The sequence below is a fragment of the Canis lupus genome, chromosome 12, assembly GCF_048164855.1.
Source record: "Canis lupus baileyi chromosome 12, mCanLup2.hap1, whole genome shotgun sequence".
NCBI classification, from domain to species: Eukaryota; Metazoa; Chordata; class Mammalia; order Carnivora; family Canidae; genus Canis; species Canis lupus.
Genome location: NC_132849.1, coordinates 24,069,564 through 24,090,333, shown reverse-complemented (window position 1 = coordinate 24,090,333; position 20,770 = coordinate 24,069,564). Strand labels below are relative to the sequence as shown.

At 40.5% G+C, this 20,770-nt stretch overlaps 1 protein-coding gene across 1 annotated transcript; it reads left to right on the top strand.

The window, feature by feature from the left end:
• The first annotated feature begins 2,633 nt into the window (after positions 1 to 2,633).
• On the top strand, positions 2,634 to 10,459 carry LOC140600786 (uncharacterized). The gene is made up of 3 exons (XM_072768930.1): positions 2,634 to 2,988; positions 3,172 to 5,867; positions 7,521 to 10,459. The coding sequence occupies exons 1-2, from the start codon at positions 2,634 to 2,636 to the stop codon at positions 3,903 to 3,905; spliced, it is 1,089 nt and encodes a 362-aa protein (XP_072625031.1). The 3' UTR covers positions 3,906 to 5,867; positions 7,521 to 10,459.
• The last annotated feature ends 10,311 nt before the right edge of the window (positions 10,460 to 20,770 follow it).

The window sequence follows — 20,770 nt, the reverse complement described above, 5'->3', positions numbered from 1 at the left end:
TTTTTTTTTTTTTTTACCAGAATAGCTCTGTCAAATTTCACACATTTATCGTACATAGAAGACAACTATTGTAGAGGCCTAAAAAGAAGTTGAAGGCCTCAGAGCCTTAATAAAGTTACTCCAAAGGGGAATCCAGGGCATATAAAATTAGATTTTGATAAGAGATAGAATAAAAGTAGTAGTAAAGTCTGTGTGGTTGAGATAGAGTTTTAAGAAAGTAAACTAATTTATTCTTAAAAGGTGATATGTAAAATTGTCAAGATCCTGGGATATGGGATTAGACAGCTCAAGTTTGATGCCTGAGTAACAGTACCTTTTGTGGCTTAGTGAAGAGTCTGCCTCAAAATAACCCCTCCTTTGCAGAGCTAGCCTCTGATATGAAGGTAGGTATCCTATAATCAAGGACAAGAAAACTCAGTGAGGTAAAGTGATCAATTGAACTCTAAACTTCTTCCTTTTAGAAATTCAAAGTCCCTAGAACTTTTCTAAGGTGGTTGAGGTTAACTGGCAGGAGAGAACATGGAGGCATTGCAAAGGTGATTTCTTGTGAGGGAAAGAAAATTGGCATTGGTGACAGAGTCTCAACATTAAGGCCAAGACGGATGTGGGGGAAATGACTGGTTTAGAAACAGTGCATGGCTGAGATTAAAAGCTCTCTGCAGTCTCAGCCATGTTCAATTGGCACTATTCCACTATTCCACTGGAACAGAGACTGAAAGAGTAATACAACCTAATGAGCACTAACATTGTGGATCCAAGTATAGGATTGGATTCTTTGTCTAGTGCAGGAATTTGGGCCAGATGCAATCACAGTCATAGTGGTGAAAAATACAAGAACAAATTTTATGGGGTCAGTTTTTAAGAGTGACTATGTAGTACCTTAACCATTAGAGAATGAGCCAGAAATAGATGTTATGCAAATTCCCAAATCAACTGGAGGAAGGTGATCTTTGGAAGAAGGGATTCTGGAGGTTGGATTTCTCAGGTACATACACACACATTTGTGTGCATGTGGCACCATGTATGTGCTTATATATTTGGTGCAAAATCATTTATTTGGCCCGGTATGATATAGGCATTTTCTTAGGGGCTGATGCTATAGGGATGCATGAGAATAAGCAGTGGTCCCTTACCTTACACACATATGTGCACACAAAACATCATTTTATAATTCATTTTCACTCATGTGATATCTGGGTGATATCTGACCCATATAACATTATTCCATTTTACAATGAGACCAAGGCTTAAGTAATAGAAATAGTTATTGGCCAGGGAGTAGGGACGGCACTAGAATCTGCTCATCAAAATTCAGTGTTCTAACTTTATCTCCAACATTAAACATACCTGTGGAGGCCGAGAAAATTAAGGCCATTCCACTTTAAGTTCAGCGTTAGCACAAGTACAGCCATCCCAGGCCCCTGTGAAGAAGAGCTGAACTTTACCTTACTTCAGTTACAGGAAGAAAACAGCTTACAGCTTAACATCCTAGAAAGCCCCATATTAGAATAAAAACAGAGCCCAAGCCAAGGGCTGGAAGCCCGTATTAGAATGAGAACAGGGCCCAAGCCAGTGGCGGAAGCCTCCGTTAAAATAAGAACAGAGCTCAGTGCCCTTGAAAGCCCCATATCAAAATGTAAACAGAACTTGAGGAATTGCTCCCCCCCTTCTGGAGGTCCCCTAGACCAGTCCTTAAAACTAAGCTGAAACCCATCTCGGGGTCCAAGTCCCTGCTCCGCTCTGTCGGGTGCACTTGGACCCAAGCTCGAGCTTGTAAATAAACCCTTGTGTGTTTGCATCGGTGTCAGCTCCTTGGTGGTTCCTCGGATTCACGATCTTGGGCACAACATTTGGGAGCTCGTCTGGGATCCGAGAGACCTCCAGGACCCCATCTGGAGGGGTTCACGCGTGTTGAGTGCACTCAACTTTTTCCACCTTTTGTGCGCATATTTTCCGAGAGCTCTAAACTGTACTTTTACCTGTAGGAATTCCAATCTGCATGGGGTCGACATTGGCTTAGGTGGATGCGCTGGCAGGCCGTGGACCGGGGGATCTTGAGGAGACGTCCCTTGCCCTCGCCTGGAGGATGGGGTCCTCATCTGTAAGGAGGACGGAGGTCCCCATCTGTAAGGAGGATCGGGGTCCTCATCTGTAGGAGGACAGGAGTCCTCATCTGTAAGAAGGACGGGGGTCCTCATCTGTAAGGAGGGCCGGCTGCCAGCCCTTCGGGTTACTTTCTGTTTTGTCTCTGCGGTCACACTGGAACATTGGTCTGTGTTACCATGTCCTTGTTAACTGTGCATTTGTCTGTGTTGTTGGGTCCTTGTTAATCGTCTTTACTGTCTGTGTCTTGGTGTGGATTGGGGACATAATGGGGGAGACAGAAACCACTCCCCTGTCTCTTATGCTCTCCCACTTCTCGGATGTTAGGGAAAGAGCTCGTATTCTGAGCATAGACATACGGAGAGAGATTCCAAATTTATTGCATATGAGAATTGCCAACCTTTGATGTGGGATGGCCCCGAGAAGGAACTTTTCACCTACCTATTATCTTATAGATTAAGGCCGTGATCTTCAGGGACAAACTGGATGGCTACTCTGACCAGGTGCCCTACATCCTGATCTGGCAGGACATGCTCGAGAATCCCCCTCCTTGGCTAAAACCATTTTTACTCCCCAAAACAGGACCCACCGAGATTCTAGCACTGCGGAAAGCCGAGAAGGAGACCGCTTTTATGCCCCAAGTGCCCCTTTATCCGGTCTTCCAGGATTCCTCCCCAGAGGACCTGATTCTCCCGCCACCCTACCGGGCATCCCCTCCCCCTTCCTCCCCTCCATTGGAGGCACCGGGGGCTGCAGAAGGGGCGCCACCCCTCCCTGACAAGGGAGTCCCTGTGCTCGGGCCAGCAGCGGGGACATGCGGTCGGACCCACCGGACGGCCCCACCTCCGAATGCGGGGCCAGCCGACTCCACCGCCCTTCCTCTCCGCACCATGGGGCCCCCCCGATGAGACTGGCGAACAGCTAATGTTATATTGGCCATTCTCCACCAGTGATTTATATAATTGGAAAACCCAAAATGCAAAGTTTTCTGATAATCCGAGAGATCTAATCGGGCTTTTAGAAACTGTTCTCTTTACCCACCAGCCTACTTGGGATGACTGCCAACAGCTCTTGCAGGTTCTCTTCACCACCGAGGAGAGAGAACGAATTCAGGTGGAAGCCGGAAGTCTGTCCTGGGAGGGGACAGACAGCTGACTCAAAACCCAGACCTCATAAATGCTGCCTTCCCTTTATCCCGCCCCGCCTGGGACTACAACTCAGCTGAAGGTAAGGAGAGACTCCGGGTCCACCGCCAGACTCTAGGGGCAGGTCTCAAGGCTGCCGCGCCCAAGCCTACCAATCTGGCCAAGGTCTATGATGTGAGGCAGGGTAAGGATGGGAGTCCAGCAGCCTTCTTAGAGAGAGTCATAGAGGCTTTTAGGCAGTACACCCCTATGAACCCAGAAGCCCCGGAAACAAAGGCCGCAATTATCATGGCTTTTGTTAACCAGGACGCTCCGGATATTAAAAAGAAATTGCAAAGAGTAGAGAGGCTGGGAGAGAAGAGCTTGCAGGACTTAGTGATAGTGGCAGAACGAGTCTATAATAATAGAGAAAGTCTGGAAGAACAACAAACCAAACTAAGTGACCGGCAGACCCAAAACCTGGCCAAGATCCTGCTGGCCACAACCATGGATGACCCACAGGAAAGACGGAGGCACCTCAAGAAGCTGGCTTCAGGGACAGGTAAGGAGGATGGCCCTGGTCCCCCTCGGGAGCAACCTAAGCTCAACAAAAACCAATGTGCTTATTGCAAAGAAGAGGGCCACTGGGTAAAAAGCTGCCCTAACAAAAGAGCTTAGGTCCCTGCCAAGATCTTGGAAATGGAGGACCTGGACGATTAGGGGAGTCGGGGTTCGGCATCCCTCCCCGAGCCCAGGGTAACTCTCAGAGTGGAGAGGCAATCAATTGAATTCCTAGTGGACACTGGGGCACAACATTCGGTTTTATTCCAACCCCAAGGGGAATTGGCAAGCAAGACTTCATGGGTGCAAGGGGCCATGGGCACTGAACAGTACTCATGGACTACCCGAAGAACTGTGGATCTTGGCATGGGCTGGGTATTACACTCCTTCATGGTCATCCCTGAGTGTCCCTACCCGTTGTTAGGTCGGGATTTGCTCACCAAGATGGGGGCACAAATTTGTTTCCACCCCAAAGGAGCAAAAATCCTAAACAAGGAGGGGCACCTGATTCAGGTGCTTCTTCTGAGTTCAGAAGACAAATATTGTCTCCACCAAACGCCCTCAGCCCCAATGACTGACATGGACTGTTGGCTGCAGGAATTTCCCCAAGCGTGGGCAGAACCTGGGGGAATTGGGCTGGCCCCGCACCGACCAGCCATAACTAAAGCTGGGAGCAGACCCTGTCAGGGTCCACCAATACCCTCTGCCTCTCGTCTCCCTAACCCAGACTAGGACCCCCCTCTGAGTGACTGTCAAGAAATTTTGGCACAGGTGCATGGAATCAGAGCTGATCTCCAGGACCAGCCACTGCCGAATGAGGATGCTACCTGGTACACGGAAGGCAGCAGTTTCATCTGAAAAGGAATCGGATATGCGGGGACAGCTGTAACCATGGAAACGGAGACCCAATCCGGGGGCACCAACCCTGCCTGACACCCCCAACTATACTGATGCTGATTTACACTGGATCAAACACTTGCCCATGACCCAGTGCTTGCGTGGCTGGTGGAGGGCCGCAGACTCCCGCATCATCCTGCCAGAGGAGCTAGGACGGCAAGTCCTATCCAAGATGCATCGGAGTCCTCACATGGGGACAAGGAAGATGGCAGACCTCATACGACATGCAAAGATCACTATTAAAGACTCTCGAGCAAAGATCAAGCAGATTGTGGCGAGCTGCCACCCATGTCAGTTAACTAATGCCACCTCCCATGGATCTAACCTGGGTGCCTGGCTCCGGGGGGACCACCCAGGAGCCTACTGGGAAGTGGACTTCACTCAAGTAAAACCTGGAAAATATGGATACAGGTATTTACTAGTGTTTGTAGATACTTTTTCAGGATGGACAGAGACATTTCCCACCAAACATGAAATGGCACAGACCGTGACCAAGACACTGCTGGAAGGCATCTTACCGAGGTATGGTTTTCCTGTTAAAATTGGATCAGACAACAGCCCAGGATTCGTCTCTAAGGTAACTTGGGGCAGATTGGAAATTACATTGTGCATATAGGCCCCAGAGCTCAGGACAGGTAGAGAGGATGGACAGAACATTAAAGGAGACCTTAACTAAATTAGCCCTGGAGACTGGCGGGGACTGGGTGACTCTCCTCCCCTTTGCCCTATATAGGGTGAGGAACTCCCCCTATAAGATGGGACTGACTCCCTATGAGATCATGTTCGGTCTTCCTCCACCTATTATCCCCAATATAAAACCTGAGGTGCTTGCTGAATTTGATGATCACCAACTTCTTTTCTCCCTCCAAATGTTACAACGAACCCATGAGCAGGTGTGGCTTAAGCTGAGGGCCCTCTATGAGACTGGGCCACCCCCGGATCCCCATCCATATCGGCCAGGTGACTGGGTGTACGTGCGGAGAAACCAACACCAGACACTTCAACCTCGCTGGAAGGGCCCCTACCTCGTGATCCTGACCACTCCCACCATCTCAAGGTCGACGGGATTACTCCCTAGTCCACTACACCCACGTCCGGCCAGCTGACCCACACACCGTTCTCAAGGACTTTGTTCCAGAATGGAAAAGCCAACCGGACAAGGACAATCCCCTAAAGCTAAGAGTGCGCCGATCTCACTTACTTCCCACCTCCAAGACTCCCTAGTCTGAGGTTGTCTTTCAAAATAGAAGGGGATTAGACTTAGTCTTCTTACAACAAAGGGTGGGGTGGGGGGTTATGTGCTGCCTTAAACCTAGGATGTTGCTTCTTCCTTGAAATGTAAATGGGGGGATCCCTGGGTGGCGCGGCGGTTTGGCGCCTGCCTTTGGCCCAGGGCGCGATCCTGGAGACCTTGGATCCAGTCCCACGTCGGGCTCCCGGTGGATGGAGCCTGCTTCTCCCTCTGCCTGTGTCTCTGCCTCTTTCTCTCTCTCTCTGTAACTATCATTAAAAAAAAAAAAAAAGTAAATGGGAGGGAGAACAGCAACAAGGTTGGTTCGAATCCTGGTTTAATCATTCCCCCTGGCTCACTCTGAGAGCAACCTGGACCCACGATTGGGTCCTTCCTTAGGTTCTTCTGAGAGGGGGAAATGTGGAGACCGAGAAAGTTAAGGCCATTCCACTTTAAGTTTAGCGTTAGCACAAGTACAGCCATCCCAGGCCCCTGTGAAGAAGAGCTGAACTTTACCTTACTTCAGTTACAGGAAGAAAACAGTTTACAGCTTAACGTCCTAGAAAGCTCCATATTAGAATAAAAACAGAGCCCAAGCCAGGGCAGGAAGCCCCTATTAGAATGAGAACAGAGCTCAATGCCCTTGAAGGCCCCATATCAAAATGTAAACAGAACTTGAGGAATTGCTTCCCCCCTTCTGGAGGTCTCCTAGACCAGCCCATAAAACTCAGCTGAAACCCACCTCGGGGTCTAAGTCCCTGCTCTGCTGTGTCGGGTACACTTGGACCCAAGCTCGAGCTTGTAAATAAACCCTCATGTGTTTGCATCGGTGTCGGCTCCTTGGTGGTTCCTCGGATTTGCGATCTTGGACACAACAATACCTAATCTGGTTATTGCTGTGTTGAATACCCCAAAGGGTTACCTGTTAGCATTAGAATAAATTACAAAATATACAAGAAAGATTAACATGCCCTAGTTCCTGGGAAATGCTCCAGGCGCACGTCTCACCAGCCTCCTCGTACTTTACAAGCCCATAGGCCTTCCTTCAGTCCCTCAAACATACAGTCTTTTAGCATCTGTACTCCTTCATGACACTTGACATTCTTAGGTTTATTGGCAATTACTACTAATTATTTATTTAATATCTGACTTCCTAGTTAGACGGTACATCCTGACCTGGCAAATCCACATCCTGTATCATTTAGTCTGCTCAGTGCTTCACTTCATGTAGGACATGCTCATTACATGTTTCTTAGTTTACGTACCAACTCCAGACAATTATCTTTCTGTGACCTTATGTAGACTCTGCTCCTATGCCATCTTTCTGATATATGGCAGGTTACATCCACCTCCTTTGGTTAGCCTGTGTAACTCTGCCCATTGTTCCAAATCCAATTTAAGACTCTATCTAGAGCGGTTATTTCTCCCTCTTCCTATCTTCTCACACAGTTGCTGTTAGAATCACACAATCAACATTTGATTACACTCATTCTTCTTAGAAAAAAATATGTATATTTCATGAGTCTGTTTTCTTTTACTTCAATAAGATTTAAGATATTTTAAAAAGAAATTCTGAAAGTCTTTTACTTCTCATTTCTTTACAGAATCTAATGCCTGCTGGGCATCTTTGAGGCAATGAATAACAACTTGCTGATGTTGATTTGGAAGACATCATTGAAGAGAATAGGGCAGTTAGGAGACAAAGGTTTTGGATACAGTGCATAGTCTAGAGTGGATCCAGGAGAGGGCTTTAAAAAGACAGTACATTTTCTTTCTTTTTTCTTTTCTTTCTTTTTCTTTTTCTTTTTTTTAAGAAGCCGCGTGTCTAGAGATTGTGGTGAACATTTCAAAACGTATCTGAGTAAATAACAGGGTAGATATTGGTCTGCCAGGATGCATCTGTGAGAAATGTACTGACAAAGTCAGTCTGAAAAATAATAAGAAAGTCAAGGTTAATAGGAGACATATTGTTTGAGAACTCCAAACACAATATTCACAGAAGTTCTAATTTAACCTCATTTGAAAAAGCAACACAGAAAGTGAAGCAAAACCCATTGGAATTTAAATCACTTACAATCATCTGTGTATTTGGCCCCTTTTATTCAAATATTTTTGGAGTTTTCAAACATTGAATTTAATCAACCCAACAGTACAAAATTGGCAATCTGACAGAAGGGGAATAATTGAATAGATTTTCTTCTTTCAACATGAATAGAACTTGTGGACTGAGGAAAGCTATTTGTTCTCTATTCATTTCATGTCATAAATCTATAGAACTGAACAACCTTGTTCTGAAAATCCTTTTCAGACTGGGAACATGAGGTTCTTAATCTCAAAATCCTGTGTTCCAACCTGTATTGAGCCGATAGGTTTGCTTTTTTCTTACTAAACTGTGAATTCCTGGGGTCCAGAAATTTTTTTTTTTGCATGCCTATCTGTTATGTAGTTTCTGACTTTTATGAGCCACTTTTAAAAGTGAAAGGATGAAAGAAGAAATATGGGCAAATACTATTGTGAACAACAATATTTTCAAAATTATTTTTGGCAAAATATGAAAGGCCCTGAGCTACAGTTCAGGAAAATACACTTTTAAACAGACCTGACCTATGGAGGAACAAAGATGTTGAACTCTCTGCTGCAATGTTACTTCCAGAATCTGCCTCTGCTAGACTACCTGGCATTTCCATGTTTGTTTTAGCTTTGGTTTAAGGCGTTACTGGCTCCCCTTAAAGCATCCATGTGGTGTGTGAGATGCGAGTAATACATTAAGCCTTTATTGGCTACATTAATTAGTGCATCAGATATACTAAGACAAAACTAGTTGAAGGATGCGGACATAAGTAAGATAAGTTTTTGACAAGAGATAAAGGAAATTATGGTTCTGAACTTATCCTCTGAAAGGAAAAGGTTTATGATCACTGCAAAGCAAGAAAATAGTTGTCAAGAGTGATAGAAGAAGCCAAATTGCACAATTCACTCTTTGAAATGGACCTACCACAGAGAGTTCATTTCAGTGGTGTTACTAGGTTTTGAGTCCATATTGGCTTAGGATTCTTTGCTGTGATATGGGAAGTAATCACAGAAATTAGAAGGAGCAGCACTGTCACATCTGTCACTGCAGTGGCACAGAAACAGATCTTTTCTCTCCAAAGCTTGTGATAAGATACTTGCATGACTGGCTACTCAGCACAGTTATTTTACCATCTCTAAATCTGTTTGGGAGCTTGATCTAAGACCATATGCACACAATGTTTAACTGAAGTGCTAGGGCTGGGTAGGAGCTTGGTTATGTGGATATGGTAATACTTACTCTCTTTGTAAAACAGAATTGAAAATCTTTTCTTGGTTTCATTTTTTTTCTTTTAACTCTACTCCTTTCCAGCCCAAATCAAAGTTTATATTATCTTTTTTTTTTTTTTAAGATTTTATTTATTTATTCATGAGAGACACACAGAGAGAGAGGCAGAGACACAGGCAGAGAGAGAAGCAGGCCCTGTGCCGGGAAGCCTGATGCGGGACTCGATCCGGGGACTCCAGGATCATGCCCTGAACCAAAGGCAGATGCTTAACCACAGAGCCACCTGGGCGTCCCAAAGTTTATATTATCTTAATGCATTCTGTTCATTTTTAAAAATGCAGATGTTCATCAGTTATACAATATGGCCAGCAAAGGAATTACAAAATATATTTTTTCAGAAATACTGGATGGGCATACTGAACCCTGGGTAGAGGTGGAGCTGGGTATACAACATAGGTTTCCCTTACATTTTCCTGCTCATGCTGGCTTATGTGGTAATCAGCTAAAATGACCACCCAAAAAATGTCTTGTTTTAATCCTACAATTTGTGAATATGATGAGATATCACACCTGAGCATAAGTTACCTCACACAGCAAGAGGGACTTTGTAGATGTAATACTATTATTAATCAGTTGATCTCAAGGCAAGAAGAGTATACTGGATTATCCAGGTGGGCCCAATGTAGTCATAAGTGCCCTTTAAAAGCAGAGATCTTTCTTCAGCTGGTAGGCAAAACTGGAATGAAGAAGTGACATTAGAGGGATTTGGAGTATGACAAGGATATATTCGCTGTTTGGAAGATGGAGGGGGAGAGACATGGGATGCAGGAAGCTCTATGAGCAAGGAAAGGAGGCATTGACAGTCAGCAAGGAAATGGGGACCTCAGACCTAAAGCCAGCTAGATCATGCCAACCACCTAAATGAGCTTGGAAGTGGATTCTCCCCTACAAGCTTCCAGATAAAAGCCCAGCCTTACCAGCACCTTGATTTTAGACTTGTAAGACACTCAGCAGAGAACTTAGTCAAAGTCACCTGGGGTTCTGATTATAGAACTGAGCAGTAGTGCATGTATGTTGCTTTAATATATTAAGTTTGTGGTAATTTGCTACTTGGCAATAGAAAACTAATATATACTGACAGACATGCACTGATATATTTGTGGATAAAATTATGTGAAGTACTTGCATCAAAGTAATCTAGTGGGTTGGGTAAGGGTGGAGAAAGTATGAAATGTAAATGGCTATGGGTTGATGACTGACGAAAGAAATTGATAGATCATAGAGGTTCATTATACCAATCTATGTATATTTGAAACTTTTCATAATAAAAAGGTTACAAACTGGAAAATGTGCCTGAAACAGTTTTATAAGAGTAATAGTTGAAAATCAGTTCTACAACTCTTTAAAATCTTTACCTGCTTTGAAACTCTAAAAGCAAGAGGAGAGTTTGTGAGGATCTGTGAGTAATTTCTGCCTTTGCCCTCAAGGGGAGGGAGGGGATGGGAGAGAGAGAGAGAGAGAAAGAAAGAGTGAGCATTTGGGATATAACTAGACTCAAGGGACAGAGGTCATGTGAATATTTCCATGGAATAGAGATGAGCTGCATGCACAGAAAGTAGGTGTGAGATTGTCTTACATTCTATATGTCAGCTTGACTGGGAGGTGATGGAGATGAACTCTTGAGCTACTGTGGACTATGGGAAACTAAGTGACCTCTGGAAGAGTGCATTTGCTCTCTAAAGCTTAAAGATGGAAGATCTCTATGATGGGAATTTATCCTTTCTCTTTTGGTTCTACCCTGGAGTTATCAGAAACTTTCTGTAGCCTGTGAGTGTGCTAGGTGTAGTGGGAAAGATGAGTGAGGGAGAATGAAGTTCTAACCAAGCTCTGGTTCTGCCCCAGGTGGGAGGAAGGGACATAACACCAAAACAAGTTATGTGGGGAACAGGACTGGGCTTTCAAATTGTTAGATGGAGACTGTGTGGCTTAGAGTAGCACTAATATTGTCATTATAGAAGACGACCATAAATATGTCTGTAGACAGCCCTGTCTATTCTTCTGACTCATCTATTTTTTTGTAGAATAAATTGATAGAGTTTGAGTCAGTTCAAATACATGGGGCAGGAGGTGGAGCAGTGCTTCCCTGGCTATGGTCTCCTAGGTTCTATGAACTGTAAAATACTATGATGCAGAAATACACACACCAGGAAGGAATGTTCTTTCTGGTAGTGAAGAGCTGAGACTGCCATGAGAACAAAACATCATCTCTCCTATCCTCATTACCAGTCTCTTCTTTGTCTCACTCATGCTACTGAAATGGCCGCATAGCCGGTCTTGCTTCAAGACATCCACACTCCCTTAATGCATTTTCACAACCAAATGATATTTCTAAGTCTAAATTTTGATTGTATAATTTCCCTTACTAAGATCTTTCAGCTCTTTATAACCCTGAGGATGAAATCCAAACATAGAGACAAACATATATATTCCCTCTAGCTCTGTTCTTTCCTCTCTTTTTGGTTTCTCTTATATATAATTCAGGCAGTCTAAGCCACTTGTCATTTAATGTGTGTCTCCAGCTCTTGAACATGGCATACTACAAGTGACTGAATAGGATGAAAAAAATAGGTTCAAAAATGAAACTTTCTGTTAGTCTTGGGTATTTGTATATTGGTCAGAGTCATTTTCAAAACTAGGTATACCAACCCTGTGAGTTGTTTAAAGGTAAAAGTTATGTTGCATCTCATGCACTGCTGTATCCTCAGGCTCAAACACATTGTTTTTAAAGATAAAAGAAGGAGAGGGAGAGACTTCATTAGAATGTAACTCTCTTAGGAATCTTACAAAACAATTGGGTTCCAATGAGTTGCATCTTTAATTAAATAAAAATTAAGGGGAAAACACCTTATTCCAATCTCTACTGTAGAAAATGTTTCCCAAATACCTTATTCCATAATCCTTCTAGAATGGCTCATTGGTCATAATTGAATTTTACTTAAATAAAGCCTTGAATGATCTTCTTGGCTCTTACACTGTGCATTTATTTTCCATGGTTTCAGGACCAGTGGAGTAGTATTACAGTTGAGTTTAAAGTGGATTGTGTTAAAAACATAACAAATAAGATGTTTTTTAAAGTGAATATACATGGTTACCTTAGTTTTTCATGTTTTACCTGCTGAAATCTAAATTCTAGTGACAAAATATTGTTCATTAAAAACAATTTAGAGTTTTTTGCTTAGCTGCAGCTTTAGGCAGGCAGAGTTAAGGAAATGGAAGTTGCCTCACTAGCCCTGGCTCTGCTGCTAATTCATTATGTACTAGCTTAAAAGCCAAAATCTACTGAGGAATTAAGGTTAACACATGTACAATAAGAGAAATGGAAGTGCTCTCATAGCCCATTTTTGTACCTAAAATAATAAACACAGAATATCTTTAATTTCTTGAGTTCAAAACATATTCCTGACACTGTAGAAAAGCTCCCTAAATTAAATCTCATAATTATCTTTAAAATTGGCACTGCTTTCCTCTTAAAGATAAGGAAACTGGAGTTTGAAGCCAAAGGTTCTTGTCTCAGTGGTCTCAGTAATTCATTAATTTTTTCATGGCTACTAGGTCAAAGGAATCTCAAACAACTTCATTTTTTAAGTAGTTGTAGAGGCCAAAAAACTGAAGTGTTTATGTTTTAAACAACTTAGTAACTGTTTGAAAAAATGCATATATTGAAAAAAAATAAGATATTGATTTCAGTTTCTTAAATAATGTCAAATTAATTACTAATAGGATATGCGTGCCCATTGAGTACCTCCTAATTTTTCAAATCTTGGATAAAACACACCAATCTTATTTCCACTTCTGCATTGATCTTCACATGATAGTGTTTGTTTTTTGTTTTGTTTTGTGTTTTGTTTGTGGGGGGGAGGAGTGGGGAGAGGAGAGAGAGAATCTTAAGTAGGTTCTATGCTCAGTGCAGAGCCCAACACACAGGGCTCAATCTCACAGCCCTGAGATCATGACTTGAACTGAAATCAATAGTTGGTTGCTTAACTTACTGAGCCACCCAGGCACCCCTGGTTGTTTTTGTTTTTAAATTACAGAATACACAGAAAGCCCAGCTTCAGCAGAATTAGACCATAGGTAGGAATGTGGTGTGATCTAATATTGAAGCTATGAACTACTTTAAGCTACTAATGGCCAGGATTCTGACAGATGTCAAATATCAATATGTTTCTCTCAGAAAATAAGGTATCCTGCAATAACCCTCTGAGTTCACTGAGCTCCACAGTGAACATTGCTGGAGCTACAGAATTAAGAAATTTGCTCAAGACCACATTGGAAAAAAGAGGTAGGGCTGAGATTTGAATCCAGTTTCCTGTGAACCCAAACGAGGTTCTACAATTTCTGGTGTTCATATAGGGAGGTAAAAGAGTGCCAGGGTCACTGGATACCATGGCCAATTATGTGGGGGAACACTTCAGGAATACTAGTATTTCTAATAACCAAAATATTAAATTGTGCCTAGTTAATCCTTCTAGGTACTGAAATCTTTATTAACTGTGGAGTCTATGAAAAAGTATATATATAAAAAATAAAGTCCCTGCTCTCCAGGAGCTTATAGTCTCTAGTTGGGAAAAGAACATGTATATTCAAAGTTTAACTGAAGCTGAACTCAGCTAGTATTCACAAGCTACTTTGTGTTCCTCTTATGGAAGCATTTAAAAATTTTCAATTATAATTTTGCTTGCAGGAAAATAATGTTTATGCCCACAATAAAATGTGTTGGTTTAATTAGAGACACTGGATTTTAAACAACTACTTTTGATTTCTCTGGTTGCCTATTTGTATTCTAGTTATTATTTTTTTTAAATTACCATGTTGTATTGTTTTTATAAATATTTATATGATTTTTTTACTATCACATGCATTTTTACCATTTTAATATTACTTGCTTCTTTAAAACATTTTTTAAAGACATAAAAAAAGATAAAAAGGATCATCGTTTTTCAGAATATAATTGCCTTAGTAGACTTGCTCAGCCCAAACTCGCCATATAGATGAGAAAAGATCCCATGAGATCTAGAAAATTGTTGACCAATGCCAGTTTGCTGTATAGTTTGCTTATAATCAAAATATTTTTAAACCGTGTTATTATTAAAATATGGTCATAAATTCAGCAGCTTTTATAAAAGAACATGCATCATCCAATGTAAAGTTATTATTATTATTTTTTGTAATGTAATGGTATCGGTATTTTTCTGAGCAACTTTCCTAATATACTCATTCTAAATGAAATTAGTTAATCTAAGTGAAATAAAGTCTACTTCTTTATAGATTGATTCTCCATAATATCCAAGGGTGAATCATCAGCACAGTCCACACAGAGGATCTGAGAGAAAGGAGCTTGAGCTACTATTATAGAATCTTCAGAATAATTTTTATTTCAAATGCTGAGAATCACAACCTCAATATTTTTCCACACAAAAAGCAAATCATAGTATAGTACTGAGTGCTATGGTTTCCTTTTAAGAACTGTGAGTAAATTGCATAGTGTATGTAAGGTTTCAAACTGTCTTGTGTAAATGCATCAGAGGATTTAAATGAAGCCATTTATTTGTGTCATTTATATGGTGTTCACTCTGAGTCCAAAATAATTAAACATATTTTTCTGTATCCCAGAAAAAACATTTTTCTAGTAGCCATTAATAATCCATAGGCTTATACCCATTAAAAGATCAAATTATTTTTATGAAAAGAGAATGACATTGGGTCAGTGGGTTAGTTAATAAGAGACCATAGTTGTTTGTGGGATGGAAGTCCTTATTTTGAAATGTTTGGCTTTATTTCAGCTGAAGATACTTTAGGCCAGAAAAAGCTATAAGGAGACTTAATTTCAAACATAAAGGTTGTCGAAGGTCTATAAATGAGAGACTATCTGCAGAGCCCACTGAGAGAGTTGAACACTAGCTGGAAATACAGCACCACAAGGTGGCTCAAGTTTTAGGACTTCAATTGAGTAAGAAGCCCATGGAGTACTAAACTCATGATCTTGGTTTGACTACTTAGAATTGGGCATCTTTATGAGTCACGACTGGCTCTCTAATACCCTCTTGGCTTTGTCTTCTTTCCATCATTCGTCTACTGGCAGGACAGCATTTTCTTTTTCTTTTCTATTTTTATTTCCATTTCTCCCCTCTTTCCTTTTCCCTTTTCCTTTTTTTTTTTTTTTTCCTTTTCCCTTTTCCTAGTTCCTTCCTCTTCCCTTTTGTTGCAGGCTCTGGTGGTAGCACTCTTCAGGGGCATGATTTTCATCAAAAACTAATGTTATTTTTTTATCCATTCATTCTCTTATATATATGACTTAAACAAATACTTATTCAGTATATGTTATCTGTGACTCCAGATGGCCAGTATGACCTGGTGCAGCATAAGGGATAAGCTACTGTGGTATATAGGAGTGGAAGAGTATTGCAGGACAGGAAAGCAAGAAGTTCTGCATATGACCAGCATTACAAATAGCATCACTGTCCCTTCAGGGCTGATAGCTTCACTGTAACCTCTGGTAACATGAAATGCGTACTTTTACTATGCTTCTATCTATATTATTTATTAACTTCTCTCTTTCCTTATGTCTCTATTAAGATTTGTTAAATTCTACAAGATTTATGCCATTCCATTCCAATTTATTTATTGGGATCCAGTTCTACTCAAGTCATCTGGAATTCAAATGCCACTTTCAGGTTTTGCTTGGTGAGTCCTATAACCTCTGTCAATGGTGAATATTTAGTTATTAATTGATACTATGTTGGCTTTACTCTAGCCTCTGACTGGGTGCCATCCTAAACTAGTCCTTCAGAGTATTTCGATCTTTGTATCATTGTTAATTGTTTTTCTTTTTATTTCACCATTGAAGTAATTATTCCCCTAATTAGTGAATCTTTTTAAAAAATAAAATTGAGAGGCAGCATGATGTGGTAGAAGGACTACTCAATAAAGATTGGGAACACCTCAGATTTACTCTGCATCTGCTTCAAATAAGTGTATTGGCTTATTAGGGCTGCTGCAATGAAGTACCACAGACTGGGTAGTTTAAGCCATAGAATGTGTTTTCTCACCATTCTGGAGGCTGTTTGATCAGGGTGTCTGCAGGGTTGCTTTCTTCTGAAGCCTCTCCCCTTGGCTTGGAGGTAGCCATCTTCTCCCTGTGTCGTTACATGATCTTCTCTGTATGTATGTCCGTGTCTACCTTCTCTCTTCTGTAGAAGGACACTAGGCATATTGGAGTATGGTCCATTCTAATGATTTCATTGTTAATTACCTCTTGAAAGAACCTATAACCAAATACGGTCACACTCTGAAGACTTGGGGTTAAGACTTCAACATATTAATTAAGGGGGAAAAAAAACAAACCAGCCTATAACAATTACCTTTGATGAACTTATTGTCTTCAGTAGATTGTTTTCTTTTCTCTTAATTTATAAATTGAGTAGGGAGTCCCTATATGACTGTATATCCCTGACAACTCTGGCCTATGACTATATCAGCCAAGTATCTCAGTACATGGGTTGAAAAATAAATTGGATTTTGAACATATTCAACACGTTGACATTTGATGATCATAATAATGGCAGTAAAATTGAGATTTTAAAAGACTTGTGAGTCAATAAAGATTAGTTAAATATATAAATTCTTTGAAATTATTTGAAAATCAGAAATTTATAGAATGGATTTTCACATCTTTATTTTCTTGTCACAAATCTTGTGAGCTTGGAAGGGCAAGGATTGCACTTATTCCTTTTTGTAAATAAGTAAAAAATTTAATGATATTGTAATATATAAGATCTTTCACTTACTAGGCAGCAGGACTAATATGTAAAGTTAATCAGATATCAAACTGCTTTACCTACCATAGTTTGCTCGCTTTCTTGGGGAGATAAAATAAAGAACATTTTGAACAAACAGTACTGTTTAAGCTCTTGACAAATTTAAATGCAATATTAACAAAAAAGGAAAAGGATTAAAGTAGTTAGGAAAAAAATAAGATGTTAAATTTATAGAGCCAAGAAAAGATGGTATTTTTAACAGTATAAATAAATACAAAAAATTTTCTTACTCTCAACTAAGGGGTTAGCAAAAGCTCAAAGAAAATTCAGTGCAGAAAATGACAAGAAAATAAAAAGAAATTGAAATGAGGTGAGTAAATTCAATGTATGAGATTATAAATGAGAACTTTAGTATTAAGCTGAATTACAATATAAATGAAAAAGATTAAATCAACATATCTAGCTAGCTAAGATTTGTTGCAGGTGGACAAGGAAATCCATCAATTCCATACTGAATCTCATGCTTATTACCTAGGATACAGACAAAATGACTCCAAAATATCATTAAGCTTTCTCCATCTACAATACTATTTATCACATTTTGTTTTTATATAGGCTGTGAGAAATACATTTCACAAAGTAATACTATAATTGTTTCATTTCTTATATCTGTCAATCTATTATCCACTTAAATATGCTAAAATTTAAACTTTGAACTGAGTAATTAGCAACCATGCATTATCAAATTATAAACTGCTTTGCTAATTCATGGAACATTCTCTCCTTTTGCATGTGTCCACTTTGCACTTGCTATTATTTATTTTTTAAGCAAATATCATACAGTACTTGCTAAATGTAAACAGTGATCTTAGTCTTTATCAACATGAATTCATTACAAGTAATAACACATGACTCTTCTTTTTTGTTATTTTTAAAAGAAATTTTGATGGAATCTTGTCTCACATTTAGATCTTTCATCCATTTTGAGTTTATCTTTGTGTATGGTGCAACAGAGTGGTCTAGTTTCATTCTTCTGCATGTGGATGTCTAATTTTCCGAGCACCATTTATTGAAGAGACTGTCTTTTTTTCCAGTGGATAGTCTTTCCTCCTTTGTCAAATATTACTTGACCATAAAGTTGAGGGTCCACTTCTGGGTTCTCTATTCTGTTCCATTGATCTATGTGTCTGTTTTTGTGCCAGTACCACACTGTCTTGATGACCACAGCTTTGTAGTACAACCTGAAATCTGGCATTGTGATGCCCCCAGATATGGTTTTCTTTTTTAATATTCCCCTGGCTATTCAGGGTTGTTTCTGATTTCACACAAATCTTAAAATAATTTGTTCCAACTATCTGAAGAAAGTCCATGGTATTTTGATAGGGATTGCATTAAACGTGTAAATTGCCTGGGTAACATTGACATTTTCACAATATTAATTCTTCCAATCCATGAGCATGGAATATTTTTCTATTTCTCTGTGTCTTCCTCAATTTCTTTCCTCAAGTGTTCTGTAGTTTTTAGGGAATAGATCCTCTACCTCTTTGGTTAGGTTTATTCCTAGGTATTTTATGCTTTTGGGGGCAATTGTAAATGGGATTGACTTCTTAATTTCTCTTTCTTCAGTCTCATTGTTAGTGTATAGAAATGCCACTGACTTCTGGGCATTGTTTTGTATCCTGCCACACTGCCAAATTGCTGTATGAGTTCTAGCAATCTTGGGGTGGAGACTTTTGGGTTTTCTATGTAGAGTATCATGTCATCGGCAAAGAGGGAGAGTTTGACTTCTTCTTTGCCAATTTGAATGCCTTTAATGTCTTTTTGTTGTCTGATTGCTGAGGCTAGGACTTCCAGTACTATGTTGAATAGCAGTGGTGAGAGTGGACATCCCTGTCTTGTTCCTGATCTTAGGGGAAAGGTTGCCAGTATTTCTCCATTGAGAATGATATTTGCTGTGGGCTTTTTGTAGGTGGCTTTTAAGATGCTGAGGAATGTTCTCCCTATCCCTCTGAAGAGTTTTGATCAGGAATGGATGCTGTATTTTGTCAAATGCTTTCTCTACATCTATTGGGAGGATCATATGGTTCTTGTTTTTTCTCTTGCTGATATGATGAATCACATTGATTGTTTTACGAGTGTTGAACCACCCTTGCATCCCGGGGATAAATCCCACTTGGTCATGTTGAATAACCTTCTTAATGTATTGTTGTATCCTATTGGCTAGTATCTTGTTGAGAATTTTTGCATCCATGTTCATCAAAATCCTAGAGGAGAACACAGGCAACACCCTTTTTGAAATTGGCCGCAGTAACTTCTTGCAAGATACATCCATGAAGGCAAGAGAAACAAAAGCAAAAATGAACTATTGGGACTTCATCAAGATAAGCTTTTGTACAGCAAAAGAAACAGTCAACAAAACTAAAAGACAACCTATAGAATGGGTGAAGATATTTGCAAATGACGTATCAGATAAAGGACTAGTATCCAAGATCTATAAAGAACTTATTAAACTCAACAGCAAAGAAACAAACAATCCAATCATGAAATGGGCAAAAGACATGAACAGAAATCTTACAGAGGAAGACATAGACGTGGCCAACAAGCACATGAGAAAATGCTCTGCATCACTGGCCATCAGGGAAATACAAATCAAAACCACAATGAGATACCAGCTCACACCAGTGAGAATGGGGAAAATTAACAAGGCAGGAAACCACAAATGTTGGAGAGGATGCGGAGAAAGGGGAACCCTCTTGCACTGTTGGTGGGAATGTGCATGTTACAGCCACTCTGGAAAACTGTGTGGAGGTTCCTCAAAGAGTTAAAAATAGATCTGCCCTACGACCCAGCAATTGCACTGCTGGGGATTTACCCAAAGATAAAGATGCAATGAAATGCCGGGACACCTGCACCCCAATGTTTATAGCAGCAATGTCCACAATAGCCAAACTGTGGAAGGAGCCTCGGTGTCCATCAAAAGATGAATGGATAAAGAAGATGTGGTCTATGTATACAATGGAATATTACTCAGCCATCAGAAATGACAAATACCCACCATTTGTTTCAATGTGGATGGACCTGGAGGGTATTATGCTGAGTGAAATAAGTCAATCGGAGAAGGACAAACATTATATGTTCTCATTCATTTGGGGAATATAAAAAATAGTGAAAGGGGATAAAAGGGAAAGGAGAAAAAATGAGTGGGAAAAATCAGAAAGGGAGACAGAATTTGAGAGACTCCTACTCTGGGAAATGAACTAGGGGTGGTAGAAAGGGAGGTGAGTGGGGGGTGGGGGTGACTGGGTGACAGGCACTGAGGGGGGCACTTGATGGGATGAGCACTGGGTGTTATTCTATATGTTGGCAAATTGAACACTAATAAAAAATAAATTTATAAAAAAATTTTAAGAGTGAAAAAAAAAGAAATTTTGAGATATCAGTATATCAACAAATTTCCAGAATAGCTGGTCTAAACTACTGCTTTTATAGCTTCCTTCCTTCCTTCCCCATCACCAACAGATACAATACTTGTTTCTGCATTTTATCATTCCTTCCTTAGTATTAGGAGGTAGGTCTTCTAGTAAAGTCAGTAAGTACACAGCAGGTTCCTTTGAAGAGCTTGAAAGTTCTGCTCTGTCATTTACAATGACAATGCCCCATTCAAGACATGAATGCATACTGTCCCAATCCATTGTGAAAGGTTGCTAGCTTTGGGTGAAGGATACCTATTGTTGAGTAG

Excerpts from the sequence above, each read along its gene's own strand:
- LOC140600786 (XM_072768930.1), top strand. The coding sequence starts at position 2,634 with ATGCTCGAGAATCCCCCTCCTTGGCTAAAACCATTTTTACTCCCCAAA. Across the intron at positions 2,989-3,171 it reads CTCCACCGCCCTTCCTCTCC|CTCTTGCAGGTTCTCTTCAC; the intron begins GCACCATGGGGC and ends GACTGCCAACAG.